This window comes from Lepidochelys olivacea, assembly GCF_965140295.1.
Source record: "Lepidochelys olivacea isolate rLepOli2 genome assembly, chromosome: 2".
Lineage (NCBI taxonomy): Eukaryota > Metazoa > Chordata > Testudines > Cheloniidae > Lepidochelys > Lepidochelys olivacea.
This window is the reverse complement of record NC_140412.1, coordinates 162,403,897-162,420,581: the sequence shown is the minus strand read 5'-3', so window position 1 is coordinate 162,420,581 and position 16,685 is coordinate 162,403,897. Positions and strand designations below refer to the sequence as shown.

At 39.6% G+C, this 16,685-nt stretch overlaps 1 protein-coding gene across 2 annotated transcripts in view; it reads left to right on the top strand.

The window, feature by feature from the left end:
- Positions 1-13,527, top strand: part of INO80C (INO80 complex subunit C) — a 43,463-nt gene extending 29,936 nt beyond the window's left edge. For both annotated transcript variants that reach the window (XM_084619033.1, XM_084619032.1), the window contains exons 3-5: positions 346-457; positions 2,267-2,334; positions 10,661-13,527. In XM_084619033.1, the coding sequence (XP_084475159.1) occupies positions 346-457; positions 2,267-2,334; positions 10,661-10,792 (312 nt within the window). In that variant the 3' untranslated portion in view covers positions 10,793-13,527. The remainder of the gene's footprint in view (positions 1-345; positions 458-2,266; positions 2,335-10,660) is intronic.
- Positions 13,528-16,685: the final 3,158 nt, after the last annotated feature.

The window sequence follows — 16,685 nt, the reverse complement described above, 5'->3', positions numbered from 1 at the left end:
CCCCATAGTAAACAGTTTTAATATGATGGGAAGTGCGCACAAGTGCGGAATCCTGTAATCTCAGACTAACCCTAACCAGACTGATTTTCTATTTCCCTATAAAAAGCAGATTTTAATTTCCTTCAGTTAATCCCAAAACTAGTAGTTTTGACACAGTTAAAAAAATCTTTGTTTTTCTTGCAACTGAAATTAAAGTGTACAGTGTGTTAGACTATTGATTAAATAAGTGAGCATGATAAATGGTTCATGACAAGATGAGGCGTATCGCAAAGGCTGTGAAATAAAAATGTCATATTTTGAAATAGTCATCTTTATTTTTTCTTAAACACTATGTTTTAATTCTAGCACTCTGGCATTGGTGGAGCAGCAGCTGGGAAGAAGAACAGAACTTGGAAGAACCTAAAACAAATTCTTGCTTCTGAAAGGGCATTGCCATGGCAACTCAATGATCCTAGTTGTAAGCTGCTTAGATGCTTTGCATGTATTTATAAATAATAAAATCCACACAAATTACTTTCTTTAAAATGAACCTAAATTTTATCTATGCATGCAGTATTCTGATTGAACAGATTCCAGTGATACTATTTAAGAACAGCCTGACCCCACAACCAAATGGAGAGGAACATGAAGCATGTAATTGGGAGTGGTGTTAGAAAGTTTGTGCGTGTTTGAGAGAGAAAAGTTTGGTAGGTCAAGATTCTGTCACCTTTATTCATATTGAGTGGTACTCTATGAGTAACCCCATGTCTGCCTTAATCTACTCATGGAGTAATAAATTGCTCAACATAAATAAAAGGCAGAATCTACCCCTCAGTTTTTATCTGGGCAGGCTATAAGAAATAAAAAAGCACCTCAGAAATTGAGCGTGTTTGCATTTTTTAATATTTTATTTGTCAGCCTGTTAGGGTATATCTACACTGCAAGGAAACCCCTGTGGCAACAAGTCTTAGAGCCTGGTCAACTGACTCAGGCTTGCGCCATGGGAGTGAAAGTAGTAGTGTAGATGTTCCTGCTTAGATTGGAGGCTGGGCTCTGAAACCCCACAAGAGGGGTGGGTCTCAAAGCCGGGGCTCCAGCCTGAAAAGGAATGCCTTCACTGCTATTTTTAGACCCAAAGCGCAAGCCCAAGTTAGTTGATCCAGCCTCTGAGACTCCCTCCTGCAGGGTTGTTTTTTTGGTAGTGTAGGCATACCCTCAAGTGTTTTATCCAAAAATAACTTGCCATTTTCAAAAGGGTTTTTGAGACTACTATTATAGAAAAATGCAGACGACTGTGTGTTCCTGGCTATTACAACTGACAATCTGCTGAGGTTGCTATTTCCACTACATTCTATTTGTAAATGTACACATTTTAAAAAAAGATAGAAAAACAAACGTAATTGCATATTTTAAAACAGCTGCCTCAGGCATTAATATCTTTTGAATTATTGCCTTATAGTGCATGTGACGATTAAAGGATCTGATCTGCTAAATTGGAATCCTTCATCCATAAAATCTGAATCAGATGCACGTGGGAGGAAAGAAGCTAGCCATGTACAAGATATTTTTGTGTATATCAGTACTTTGTCAAGTTAGGGTTTGTTTGTTTTTTTGTAACTATTGAAACATACCGAGTTGTGTCTGAATAAATGTTTGCATATAAGAGCAATGCTATTACTGCCTAAGGGACACCAAAAAAATAGCAATTTCTATAATTTCATTTAAGTATTCAAACAATTTTCTAGGTCATTGGCCAGGCTTAAAGTGGCACATGCTTAAAGATTTATCTGATTTAAAAGATTACTTTGCTTTTCTGGATTACAGTATTCAAAGCTTCAGTCTTGAGCAATGTTTGGTGGTCTTAACGTACAGCAGGCATAATGACTATTCTTGCAGATATAGTATCTCTGACTGTAGAGGAAATATTGTCATTAAGACTTACATGAAACCATTGTGTTTGTAATGAAGTTCAAATAGCTCTCTTGCATTTTTCTTCCTTTAGGGGCCAGTCCTGCTCACCTTACCCCTGTCAGTAAGGCAAGCAGGATGAGGGCCTTAGTGTACAAAGAAAGCAAGCTAAATGCTTTCAGTTAATTCTGTTTCATGTCTCTTTGCCTTACTGTTGCTAGAAAATAGACATTTCATTTAGTAAAACAATTGTTTTTCAACAGTTGTTTACCTTTCCAAGTGTTATTTTTATTTAAAACAAAACAAAACACAAGAGTGACCCTGAAAAGATAGAATGCAGAAGTTAATGTCTTCCTTTCTCTCTTTGACATACTTTTAGACTTTAATATCGAAGCTCCTCCTTCCTTTAAACCAGCCAAGAAATACTCTGATATTTCAGGACTTCCTGTAAGTATTTTTTTTTAAACTTGTCTAAATTGGCATAGCATTTCTCACAACACAAAATAAAGATTCATAGATATTAAGGTCAGAAGGGACCATTATGATCATCTAGTCCGACCTTCTGCACAATGCAAGCCATAGAATCTCACCCACCCACTCCTGCGAAAAACCTCTCACCTTCGTCTGAGCTATTGATGTCCTCAAATCGTGGTTTAAAGACTTCAAGGAGCAGAGAATCATCCAGCAAGTGGCCCATGCCCCATGCTACAGAGGAAGGCGAAAAACCTCCAGGACCTCTTCCAGTCTGCCCTGGAGGAAAATTCCTTCCTGACCCCAAATATGTTGATCAGCTAAACCCTGAGCATATGGGCAAGATTCACCAGCCAGATACCCAGGAAAGAATTCTATGTCGTAACTCAGATCCCACCCCATCTAAGATCTTATCACAGGCCATTGGGCCTATTTACCATGAATATTTAAAGATCAATTAATTACCAAAATCATGTTATCCCATCATACCATCTCCATAAACTTATTGAGTTTAATCTTAAAGCCAGATAGGTCTTTTGCCCCCACTGCTTCCCTTGGAAGGCTATTCCAAAACTTCACTCCTCTGATGGTTAGAAACCTTCATCTAATTTCAAGTCTAAACTTCCCAATGACCAGTTTATAACCATTTGTTCTTGTGTCCACATTGGTACTGAGCTTAAATAATTCCTCTCCCTCTCCGGTATTTATCCCTCTGATATATTTATAGAGAGCAATCATATCTCCCCTCAACCTTCTTTTGGTTAGGCTAAACAAGCCAAGCTCCTTGAGTCTCCTTTCATAAGACAGGTTTTCCATTCCTCGGATCATTCTAGTAGCCCTCCTCTGTACCTGTTCCAGTTTGAATTCATCCTTCTTAAACATGGGATACCAGAACTGCACACAGTATTCCAGGTGAGGTCTCACCAATGCCTTGTATAACGGTACTAAAACCTCCTTATCCCTACTGGAAATACCTCGCCTAATGCAGCCCAAGACCGCATTAGCTTTTTTTCACTGCCATATCACATTGGCGGCTCATAGTCATCCTGTGATCAACCAATACTCCGAAGTCCTTCTCCTCCTCTGTTACTTCTAATTGCTGCATCCCCAGCTTATAACTAAAATTCTTGTTATTAATCCTTAAATGCATAACCTTACACTTCCCTCTATTAAATTTCATCCTATTACTGTTACTCCAGTTTACAAGGTCATCCAAATCTTCCTGTATGATATCCTGGACTCTCTCTAAATTGGCAATACCTCCCAGCTTTGTATCATCCGCAAACTTTATTAGCACACTCCCACTTTTTCTGCTGAGGTCAGTAATAAACAGATTAAATAAGATTGGTCCCAAAACCGATCCCTGAGGAACTCCACTGGTTACCTCCCTCCAGCCTGACAGTTCACCTTTCAGTATGACCCGCTGTAGTCTCCCTGTTAACCAATTCCTTATCCACCTTTCAATTTTCGTATTGATTCCCATCTTTTCCACTTTAACTAATAATTCCCCATGTGGCACGGTATCAAATGCCTTACTGAAATCTAGGTAAATTAGATCCACTTCATTTCCTTTGTCTAAAAAATCTGTTACTTTCTCAAAGAAGGAGATCAGGTTGGTTTGGCATGATCTACCTTTTGTAAAACCATGTTGTATTTTGTCCCATTTACCATTGACTTCAATGTCCTTAACTACTTTCTCCTTCAGAATTTTTTCCAAGACCTCACATACTACAGATGTCAAACTAACAGGCCTGTAGTTATCCAGATCACTTTTTTTTCCTTTCTTAAAAATAGGAACTCTGTTAGCAATTCTCCAATCATACGTTACAACCCCTGAGTTTACAGATTCATTAAAAATTCTTGCTAATAGGCTTGCAATTTCATGTGCCAATTCCTTTAATAATCTTGGATGAAGATTATCTGGGCCCCCCGATTTAGTCCCATTAAGCTGTTCGAGTTTCGCTTCTACCTCAGATACGGTAATATCTGCCTCCACATTCTCATTCCCATTTGTCATGCTACCATTATCCCTAGGATCCTCATTAGCCTTATTAAAGACTGAAGCAAAGTATTTGTTTAGATATTGGGCCATGCCTAGATTATCCTTGACCTCCACTCCATCCTCAGTGTTTAGTGGTCCCACTTCTTCTTTCTTTGTTTTGTTCTTATTTATATGACTATAGAACCTTTTACTATTGCTTTTAATTCCCTATGGAAGGTCCAACTTTACTTGACTTTTAGCCTATCTCACTTTATCCCTACATGTTTTGACCTCAATAGGGTAGCTTTCCTTGCTGATCCCTCCTATCTTCCACTCCCTGTATGCTTTCTGCTTTTTCTTAATCACCTCTCCGAGATGCTTGCTCATTCAGCTTGGTCTATAACTCCTGCCTATGAATTTTTTCCCCTTTCTTGGGATGCAGGCTTCCAATAGCTTCTGCAGCTTTGACTTAAAGTAATCCAAGGCCTCCTCTGCCTTTAGATCCATACGTTCTTCAGTCCACTCCACTTTCCTAACTAATTTCCTTAATTTTTGAAAGTCAGCTCTTTTGAAATAAAAAACCCTAGTTGCAGATTTATTTTTGTTTGTCCTTCCGTTCACTTTGAACTGAATTAGCTCATGATCACTTGAACCAAGATTGTCCCCTACAACCATTTCTTCTGTGAGGTCCTCACTGCTCACCAAAACCAAATCTAAAAGGCATCCCCTCTAGTCGGTTCAGCAACTACTTGATGAAGGAATCCATCAGTTATCGCATCTAGGAAAATCTGAGCCCTATTATTATTACTAGCACTCGTCCTCCAGTCTATATCCGGAAAGTTAAAGTCTCCCATGATCACGCAGTTTCCATTAGTATTTACTTCATTAAAAACATTAAAGAGGGCTCTAGCCGTATCCAAATTAGATCCCGGCGGTCTATAGCACGACCCAAGCACTATCCCAGGGGAGGCTCTAGTAGTTTTCTTCCCCAATGTAATTTTTGCCCAGACGGACTCTGTCTTATCCATTCCATCGCTTCTTATTTCTTTACGTTCTACCTCATCATTGATATACAGTGCTACTCCACCACCTTTACCTTTATTTCTGTCTTTTCTAAACAGCACATACCCTTCAATACCTGTAGTCCAGTCATGGCTACTATTCCACCATGTTTCTGTTATCCCTATAATATCTGGTTTCGCTTCCTGCAATGTATACAGGTAGGTCCCACTTCAGCAATGTACTTAAACATGTCCCATGATTTAGAGCCAAACCCTGAGCTAAACTGCCTCTGTATCACATAGCTCCTAAGACAGGGGTTCTCAAACTGGGGGTTGGGACCCCTCAGGGGATCACAAGGTTCTTACATGGGGGGTCACAAGCTGTCAGCCTCCACCCCAAACCCCGCTTTGCCTCCAGCATTTATAATGGTGTTAAATATTAAAAAAAGCATTTTAATTGATGAGGGGTGGGGGAGGAAGAGTCACACTGAGAGGCTTGCTGTGTGGAAAAGGGTCACCAGTAAAAAAATTTGAGAATCACTGTCCTAAGACCTAGGTGGACTCCATGGCTAAAGATCCAAAGCAGATTAAGGGCCTTGCCTCTTGAGATAGCTGCACAAGTCCCTCTACCCTGCCTCTTCCCAGTGGTAGAGTCTGGTTCCCTCACCCACACACATTATAGGTGGAGCTGGTAGCTCACATTTCCCATTACAGGAAAGGACCCTGTCTTCAGTTGCATACAATTTTTCCAAACTTCACCGTTCAGACTAAAACTTTCTATGTCCACTGTCGGTCTCCAGCTCATTATTCTTAGTCTTATTTGGAAAAATGATTCAACAGTTGCAGAGAATAAGATTAGGGAAAAATATGTTGTTTGGCTCATGTTCAAAAATATTCTTACAACTGTTACATTGAGAAGCTCTAATGCCCCTATGATTTGGAGTCGGAATTTGCCATTTGGCAGTGGGGTAGCCTTTGTGTCAGGGATATATCTTTTGCTTCTGTTATGAAAAAAACACCCACATTTGGCCAAATTATAAGACTTTCAAAAATGTCAGTTCACATATGTTCAGTAGAGACTTGTTAGAATTTGGCAGCTAAATTCTCTGTCTGCAGTAAGCATAGTTAATGCAGTTGAATGCTGTCCTGGAGAACTGGATTTTACTTTTGTCTCTGCTGTAGATTTCCTATGTGATATTAGTCAAGTCACTTAAACTATATTTTTAAATTAACTGTGTGGTTCCTCAGTTTTTGGGTGCCCAACTTTAAACATTGGGTCTGATTTGCGGAAGTGCTGAGCTGAGTGCAGAAAAACTGCAACTGAAGTCAATAGAAGTTTTGCTTTGAACATGGAAAGTGCCATATAATGCTAAATACGCTGAAAAAAATCAGGTCCTGGCTATCTCAAACTGGAAACCCAAAATTGATGGCCATTTTTGACCTTAATCTCTCTGTGCCTCAGTTTCCCATCCCTAATGCTAGGATAGTAATACTTCTCTACCTATCTAGGGATGTTGTGAACATAAATTCATTGTTTCTGAATCACTCAGATACTGTAGTGATGAGTGTCATAGAAGACTGCATGGGGAAATTAATAATTCTGTGTTCAGAACAGGGTTAGAGTAGTGTGCAGTAAACAAGTTGGAGGGCCACACATTGAACAATGAGGAGAAAACAAAGCATTGAATAGTTGCTCATTAAGTGAGCACCGTCTATTCTGGGCACTGAATGCTGCAGGAATGCTGAGATAAAAATAGAATGTGATCATGTATTTAAAGATTGGTATCATAATGCATCCACGCAAGGGAGTTGGAATTAAGCTTGTACAAACAACGTTAATTCAGGCATTTCCTAACTTTTGAGAGCTTTACTTTGCAACCTTAATTTTCTTTTAACATCGTTTTTTTGATTTAATATATAAAGGCAGTTGGTGGATGACATCAGAGGAGACAATATGTCTCCCATGGGATCCTTCTTCTCTGAGTGAAACCTGCCACTTGGATCTCAGCTGGCAACTCCTAAATCTAGAGGGTCAATCAGACCTCTGATTCAAACACATGCCTTTCTCCCCGGTCATTTGGGACATAGCTCGCCCACCCAATAAAACCACTCCCCTCCAGCCAGTTTGTGTTTTTAACTAGAATATTATCTATATTATGTTAGCACCCAGGATCCCCAAGGAAGGATTGGGGTTCAGTTGTACTTAGTGCCACATAATCAAGTAATCCAGAAGTCTGTCATTCTATAGGAAAGACAGGGCGCAACAGGTGGATGAAATACACAAATGGGGGGTGGTTTGGGAGGTGAGGTAATAATACAAACAGATTCTGAGCAGAAAAAAACAGAGGATGCAATTAGTGTCTTCATCCCCCTCTATCTTTTCCCCATCCCCTCGCCTGACTGTTGCTTTGCAGGTGTAAACAGCAGCCCTAACTGTGTTTACTTGGGTTGCAGTAACATTTCTGATCTAGCACAGGGAAGGGCTGCTGAAGGAGCTTAATTGCATAAGCCTTTTCCACTTCCGCCTCCCAAAGCAGCTCTATAATTCCCTTCCTCACTGGCCTAGAGCCTCTTCAGAATTGGTCAGTTAGTGAGCACATGGATTAGAGAGGCTACTATTTCCCACTGCTACGTAAAGATGTGTCAGAGTTTGGCTCTTTAATTAGCCAGAGGAGACCAAATTTACCCTTGGGAAGCCTGTAGGTTTCCTACTGACTTCAGCAGTCTCTTCTTTTTTGCCCATCCCCCACTGTCGATGAGCTATGTAAATGTAACTACTCTAGTATGATCCAGATAATCTCTCTCTGACGGCTGCATTCAGAGCTGCTTTTTTTCTTTTCTCTTTTGGCTCTTTCAATTTTTCATCTTCTGAATACATCTTGGGACAAATTTCCTGTTTTGCTTATGGCTGGAAAGTTTCTCTTGACTGATAAAAATATCCTGTTTAACAACCTTTCTTATTAAGATAGGAGACTATGTGTCCTTTAAATTGCTGAGTCAGAATTGGTGCATAAGAAGCACAACATTTATTCTTAAAATCACTTCCTAATGGGAAGATACAGTACGTAAGGGAATATTTTAGAAGTCTAGTCCAAAAAATGTCCCCACATTATCTGTGAGAAATCTGATAGCATTTGTATGAGAACATTTCCTGTGAGGAGTGCAGGATTCCCCAAGAAATGCTATGTACAATAAATTCTTTAGCATTACTCATGCAAGGAAGTATTAAATGGTCTGTCTTATATAAAATGAGGAGTGCATTAAAACTCTCCCATCAGTACATCAGCAGTTATGTTAAATACCACAACTGAATTCTGTTGATTCTTGTCTCTTTCTGTGTGGTAACACAGATGGAATTATATCCCTTAATGGTCTAATAAGACACCCAGTTTATAGTTTTAATGTGGCATATGCTAAAAGTTCAAAAATAATTGTATTTATGGATTGCATTTGCATTTTTAGACACTTAAGCTCTTCTGTTGAAATTTAGAAGGTAGGCCTTGGGTTAGATTAACATACAGAACAAAGTAATTTAATCTAACAGAAGAAATTACTCAAATGCTTGAACTTCTGCCTTTTCTGAAAATGTATCAGCTTTGGTGATGTAAAAACAGACTAAGATAATTACATACTTCAAAACATGATAAAGTATCTGTGGCCTTTGACTTAGTTTACAAAATGTGGAGGGATTTTTCCTTGCAAAATTGCATTGCTCTGCTTTTTATCTGGTTTAATTATTGCAGAAATATTTGAAAAAGTTTTAATCATCATATTGCTTCCAACAGAATTTATCTGAAAATCACTAGATGGTAATTACATCTAGTATATAGTAATGTCTTGACCTCCAGTATGAAGTGTAAGACTGGTAGAGGATCCTCTCAGGGTCACAGTTTTTTAACAAACATTTAATGACATGCAATAAATAAGTAGATACAATTTAGCTGAAAAACTTATTGCTATTGTCCATTAAAAATCAACCTGTTTTCTTACACACCTTGAGCCAAACTCATAGAACTTTGGTGTACAAATATATACCCAGGTTAACTCTGTTGACTACATCAGGGATGATATTGGCCCTTCATTAAGTCCTACATTTGCTATTTTCTGAAAACTAAAATATTTTTCATGTTAATTAATGTTTTGTGGCGTTGTAAAAAAAAATAAAATGCTATATGGCAATAGTCCTCAATATACTCTGCTACATAACGCTTACCAGTCCTGGCAGTTGACTACCCAGTAGCCACGTACTGAGTTTTCACTTTAGAGTTCCCCCCACATTTTTCGCCATGGAGAACATTTCCTTCCTGCCATGGAACTGGCAGGGGATTCAACACTACATCCTGAATCTGGGGAGACCTGCAGAGCCTGTGCTCTTCTGCAGTGCTTCCTGTCCCCTTTGGTAGTATGCTTCTTAAAGAAAGCAAGCTTCCAATGCCTCAGCCTTCCACCATCCCAGATCTCTTGTCAGGGAGAGCAAGGAAGGAAGGTCTCATATCACTGGCAGGTACGACATAAGATAATACGACCAGGGTCAATAGTTATTTCATTTGGGTCTAGGGTGGAGAGAATAATACAATGGAGATTAACTTTTCTCCTGGTTCTACCCAATGTGCTGAGCCTGATAGCTAACATATGCTCAAGCTTTCTGTGGCAACAGGGAGGGAAGGATGATGGGGTGGAGCTGGAACCTCACCTAGGAAGCCCTAATCCAAACGTAGCAGAAGTGGAGGATACAAGACCAATGTTAGTTGTGTCACTGAAAGCAGAAATCTGCAGTAATGCAAACCACTGAGGTCAAGTTTCTTATCAGTTCAGCCACATAACCAAAAGCTTTTTCTTTAAAAAAAATCGTTGCCATTGAAAAGAAAACTAAAGCTACAAACAATCTGACACAAGCAGAGAAATCAAGTCAAAGCTATCAGACCACCCATAATTCAGCCTCTTTGTTGGTAATTTATTGGCAACAACCTCATTCTTTGGAGAACTACTTGTAAAGGACTGTACCAGACACACAGTTGCTAGAGTGATGTTAGAGAGCTGTGTTAGTTTTTTTTCTGTTGTGTAGATTTGTATGTGAAGCTATTTTAGCCCTCTTATGTTTCATGCATTTTTGATGTAAAAGCTTTTTCAGGGAACTGTTTAGTTCTCGTAAAAGTTTTGACATGTGAGGGAAGAAAGAGGAAACAACTTTTTGTCCCGTGGTAACGTGTTATAAATTTCTCAGTTGTTACACACATTATGGACTCAAGAAATGTTTTGTTTTGACATTTTTACTGAGATTTCTCTCTGAATGGTATCTCTGCCATTGTTTCTTTTCCAGGCAAATTATACAGATCCACAGAGCAAGCTGAGATTCAGTAGCACTGAAGAATTTGCTTACATTCGGATGCTTCCTTCAGACGTTGTTACAGGTTACCTGGCATTAAGAAAAGCAACAAGTATAGTCCCCTAAGACTTGCAAAATGCCTTTGAGCAGCCAGCCACAGATTGGGATAACATTAAGCGTTTTACATAAAACTCTGGTTTGGGCGGGCGGGGGGAGTTTCTTATAAATTAATATTCATATTTATGTCTGAAAGCGGCTGGTATTGAAAGGTATATTCAAAAGAATATTTCGTTTTAATTTTGATACATCTGCATATTTGTTAGCGTGCTGACTCTTAAGAAACCTGTTGTAGTCAACAAAAGATCCTGAATGTTTAGCGTGCAGTCCTGGCCCTACTGAAATCAGTCTGAGTTTTGCCATTTACTTCAGTGGGGCCAGGATTTCACCCTTGCTATTGTTAAGTGCACTGATATTTATCTCAGAGTGATCTGAGCCCAGGAGTAGTGACAAAGAACTCCTGAATTCTAAACCTGTCTTGCATATGGAGAAGTCACAACCTCTTTCCTTCAGTTTGCCCCCTCTGTAATATACTTCTCTGAATACTGTTGTGAGGATTAGTTAGTTAATGTCCATTAAGCATACTGAAAATGAAGATGGCTATACAAGTGCTAATACGCTAATATTTATATTACAAACTTAATTATCCTATTATGGGCAGGGCGCTGGGTGGGGAAACAGATACTGAATAACTTGGGATATTTTAGCTTTCAGATAATCAAGAGAACTGTCAGTGTAATTAAAATTATACACACAAACTATGATACAAGACTCAATCATAATGAATAAGGAAAAGAGGGGGAATTAAGGTTGTACAAATGCTGGCATTTCCTTAACTTTTGAGTACCTGACTATGCAACCCTAATAATGTTCTTTTTAATGTAGTTTTTTGTATGAAATTTCCTAGGTTTTTTAAAAAGCAAACTGAAACAGAAATTCCATCATTAGCATCATAGAAACACCCCCATGGTTCATCAACAGGGTTGGAAGCTTCAGATTCACCACACTGACCTCTGTTGCATGAACTAGTGGAGTAACTGATAGCAATAGTAGTTTGGCATCTGCTCTGTGGACCAGCACTAGCAGGGTATTGGATGCTTGGCCAACTGGTTTCACAGATATTTGTTCACAGGAGAGGAATGATGAGAGTTGGGAATCTTGGCTTCCAGTCAAGGTTTTAGAGGGGAATGTGATCTAGTGGGCACAGCCTGTTTTTCCTGTTCCTCCTCCTGAAGCATGATCCCCTCTGCCTTATCCCCTCCAACCTGTCTCTGTCCTATCTTCTCTTCTGTGGCTCCCTGGCCCAGCCTCATTGCTCCACAAGTCCTTGTCTCACCCTTTCTGGCATCCAGTCCCAGTCTCTCTCTCTCTCTCTCTCGTCCCCTCAAGTCTCTTCGCTCAGTTATTCCCAGTCCCCCACCTCACTCTGAGCTCCTTGTCTTATCTACATGCCCAGTGAATCCCAGTTCCCTCTCTCCTGGCTCCTCAGCCAGTCATTCTTTCCCCAGCCCTGGCTTCCAGTGTCTCATGCACACACACACACATCCCGTCCAACGCATGCTCCCAGTCCCAGTCTCCCTCTCCAAGCTACTTGGCTAGTCTGTCTCCCCTGCTTCTGGCTCCCTCTCCCAGTTTCTTTGCCCAGCTAGTCCCAGTTTCCCCCTGCACCCAGTCTTCTCAGCTCTGTCTCCTCCTTCTCACTGCACCACTGGTTCTTAGTCCCATAGTCTTTTATTGAATTTTAATGACCAGGTTAGGGAGGAATGGAATCATTGTGGTCTTGTGGAATGAGCCTGGGATCGTGGTAGCAGGTCTGTTCTAATCAGAGCTCTGCCACTGACTCACTATGTTACCTTGAGCAAATCGCTTCATTTCTGTCTGTTTCCTTATTTGTGAGATGGGTCTAATGGTACTTAGGAGTCTAATCTCCCATTAATGAATGTCTGTACTGTGTTTTTCACACAGGCCTATGGAAGTGCTAATTATTATTATTATAGATTTTTCTCTACTGCAGGGATGTATACACAGAGTACTGTCAACATTAGCTTACTTCCAAGCCCTAAACAGGAAGGTTAATTAATGGGAAATTTCAAATGTATAGGATGTAGCTGGGATTTAATGCCCATTTTTTTATGATCCAATACTTACAAAACTAAGTCAATTAAAAAAATCTTTTTGACGTGCTTACAACAGGTCCCTCAAATCCTTGGATAATGCCATGACTATATCCCAGAACAGAAAATAATAAGACAGTATATCTCGCTTGATGCCAGAAAACATCAAGGCCACATTCCCTTTGCGTATATGTTTTTAAAGGGATGTTTTCTCCTTACTTTATGTACTGAAGATATGTTTAAGATAGGCTTAACTTTGATATGAAAAGAAATCTTGTAGTACTACTGTAAGATGAGTATTGCTTTGACTAGGCAGACAGCTGCTCAGAAAGTTGGATTTCAGCACAGGTTATTGGCTCCCACAAACACATTTAAAATTCTTTTGGTACAAATCCACATAGGAACGCTTTTAGAGTCCACTTCCTCCCCCCCCTTTGTTGTTGTTGCCATGTTGGTCTCAGGCTATGAGAGAGACAAACTGGGTGAGGTAATATATTTTATTGGACCAAATTCTGTTGGTGGAGCTACTGAACTTCCCAGAACCTTTTAAAGTCCCTCGCAGGAGGGCTGTTGGGGCATAACTGTGGGGGATCATACAATGTCAATGTGTAACCAAATTTGTTACAAAGTTTCTACTGTACAGCATATATATTTATGTATATACATTAAATATCACATTTGAAAACCTGAGTTTGTGTCATACTGAATAAGATCATAATTATTAGAGGCATATAAGGTTCAGAGGTCTGCATTTTTAAAAAAACAATATTTCTCTGAGTGACTGTTCGGGTCCCTTTTTCTTCTCCCCTCTTCCTTGTTAGCTATTGTTTCCCTTTTTTCTCATCCCAAGTGGCTCACGTACACTCATTAAGCTGTGGAGTAGTCATGCTAGGAAGTGAAAGAAGCAATTTACTTGGGATATAATATTAAACTGAACAAAGTCAGTTTGCTATGTGGAATAATCAAAATATACTTGAATTGGTAGAAAATTGAACTATAGCTCTTTTCCAACATCTGACTGTCATTCACTCAATCTTTTTGTGTGTATACTGTATGGACCTACTACTGTTGTCATTGGTTTCAGTGAGAGCAGGATTATCTTTGTAATTATGTACAAGTTGAACAAACCAAGAGCTAATTCATGCTATTGAGAAGTGGTTTTTAAAATATATGTTTTGGGGCAACTTAAGGAGAGGTAAAGACTGAAAAGAACATATAACCTTAAACGGTAATGAGAACATAGAAAGGAAGATATTTTGAAATGACAAATTTTTTTGTGGGGGAGCACCTTATTCAGAGCATGTATTTTGACTATTAATGCATCCCCATGTGCTGCATTGTCTGCTCATGATCTTGGAAGGGGTTAACTATTAAATGTAAAGACATCACTGTCTATAAGTTGTCACCCATTGATACAGACCACAATTTATTTTAGTCTCAAATGTGTTCCTGTTAATAAGCTCTATTCTATTCATGAACGATGTATCCGCCATTTATAGTACTCTGTTTCCCCCTACATAATTATTCCTCTATAAGGACCTGATCCACTGAGGTGCTCAGCACCTCAAGTCCCATTGAATTTAGGGTGTCTAACAGCTTGCAGGACTGGGCCCTGTGAGTGGGAATTTGGTTTCAGCTTTCAAAGCTTTCTTCTTTGAGGGGGGAGGGTGTTTCTCTTAATTCAACACCCCAAAGGGGACCAGGACTGCTGTACTTAAACTCAAAGATCTCAGATCACCCACTAATGGCCTAGTCCGTATGCCTCCATTTTGCCAAGTGTCCACGCACTGTTGTCCTAGAAACACCTTTGGGATGTGGTTTATTATAATCTTTGATTGTAATAACTTGGGCTGGTTTTACACCTGAGGGCCCTGCTGAAGGGTACCATGGAAAGCAGTCACCCCCAGAGCCCAACTGTTTCTCAGTCTCCCTTCCGGGAATCTGCATCCTCATGGAGCTCCCACATGAGGGTATTCACGGAATCTACAAGAAGCAGGGGAACCTGGTGGGGAGCTGTCTCTTTCTCCAGGTCTGCAAAGGGGAATATTTGCATTCCTTCGCTGTTAAAGGAACAATGAACGAGTAGGCCACAAGAAGCTTCATGAATTACTCTGTGAAGATAAATGCTCAAACCTCACATGAAATGAATTAGTAAAGTGAAGACACTTTATCACTTGAGAATTTATTAACTGGTTTCAAGGCTTCTTAGAATCTGTAACTCATTTTTTTGTGGGTTACAGACGAGCATATAATTTTCCTTTCTGACATACGGTGGGAAGGAGAAAAGTTCACAGATTTGATCATCAGATTCTGAAAAGGTCACATGTAAAGCCCTTTTTAAAGAGAGCCAGCCAAGTAATATCTGTGTTACTGCAGAACACTTCAATCACACAGAAAAGATGATGATCCCATAAATACTAGAAGAACTCATAAAAATGCCTGCTTATTTTTTTCATTTTAGCCCATGTGTTCTGATTACAAACCACTTTTCTTTGCCTGCTGAAAGGCGGGTGGAATGTAATACATTTTCTTGTAAGAAAAAGCATTTTGTTTAAGTCTACTTGGCATCTCCATGTATTGCTTGACTTGGTTTTCTATTATCTGAGGAGCTTAACAAATCCAGTAGTTTCAGATGACTACACTATTGTAAATCACAGTCTACAGAATGCAATAGGAGTAATCTCTTGAGATACCTAATAACTAATAAACTGTGTTTAAAGTACTTGTAAGTATTGCTTGTGTAATTGAATAAGGTTTATGACCTAGGAGATCACAAGTTTTAAGTACAGAACATCACTTTCCCTGCTACTGTAGCCTAAAAAACAATAAGTACTACATATAAATGGTAATACTAGTGGACTAGATAATACGATTTTTATATTACTATTGCCAGCATCGCACCTCTGGGGTCGATTTTTCTCTCAGTTACTTGACTGCAGGGACTCAGTTATTTGACAGTAGTTTAACAGAATAGGATCTGGGCTGGGGAATTTCAAAAATCTTCCTCAATGTACTATACCTGGGACTCACCGGTATCCTTTACTTTGCACAAAATTCCACAAAGTGAAAGGAATGAAAAAACTCTCTCACCAATGCAGGCTACCTGTACCACACAAATGCATGTGAGGCAGACCATTTTTTCCATGTAACAAGTTTTACTTGAATATGAAACTTTTTTTTTATTAAACAAGGGGGAACAATCCTCTAGTGCACAGATTTGTGACCACAGATAAAGTATTATCAGCATTACAGTGAAGAATGTTGTTTCATACTAGAAATGTTGGGCCAAATTAGTCTGGCATACACGTGTCCAACTCCCCTGATTTCAGGGAAATCTCACGCACTTATGCAAGCAGTGGATATGGCCAGCTCTCTCCTTTAAGTTCTTACAGTAATTGGGTAACATACACTGGCAGCCATATTCTCTGCAACCCTGGACCTCCAAGAGATTAAATTCCTTTGATAGTGTGGTTACTTTTAATATTTCTTAAGCGGCAATGTAGACCAGGCCTAAGTCGATGTAAATTATGTTGCTTGTGGGGGTGTGAGGAAAAAAAATCCCTCCCTGAGCAACATCAACCTTAGGCGGTGTCTACACTATGCTATTTTGCTGGGAGATGCTTTCCCACCAACTTAGCTTTTGCCTCTCAGGGAGGTGAAGTATTGAAATCAATGGGAGAGCACTCTGCCATCAACTTATTGCATCTTCACCAGACCCACTAAATCGATGCCACTGCTTCGATCACAGCAGCGCCGATTTAGCATGCCAGTGTAGACAACCCTTACTGTTCCAGCTTCACCAAAATAGCAATGATTAGCATAGAGAAGGCTCCATTTGGCACCTGCCA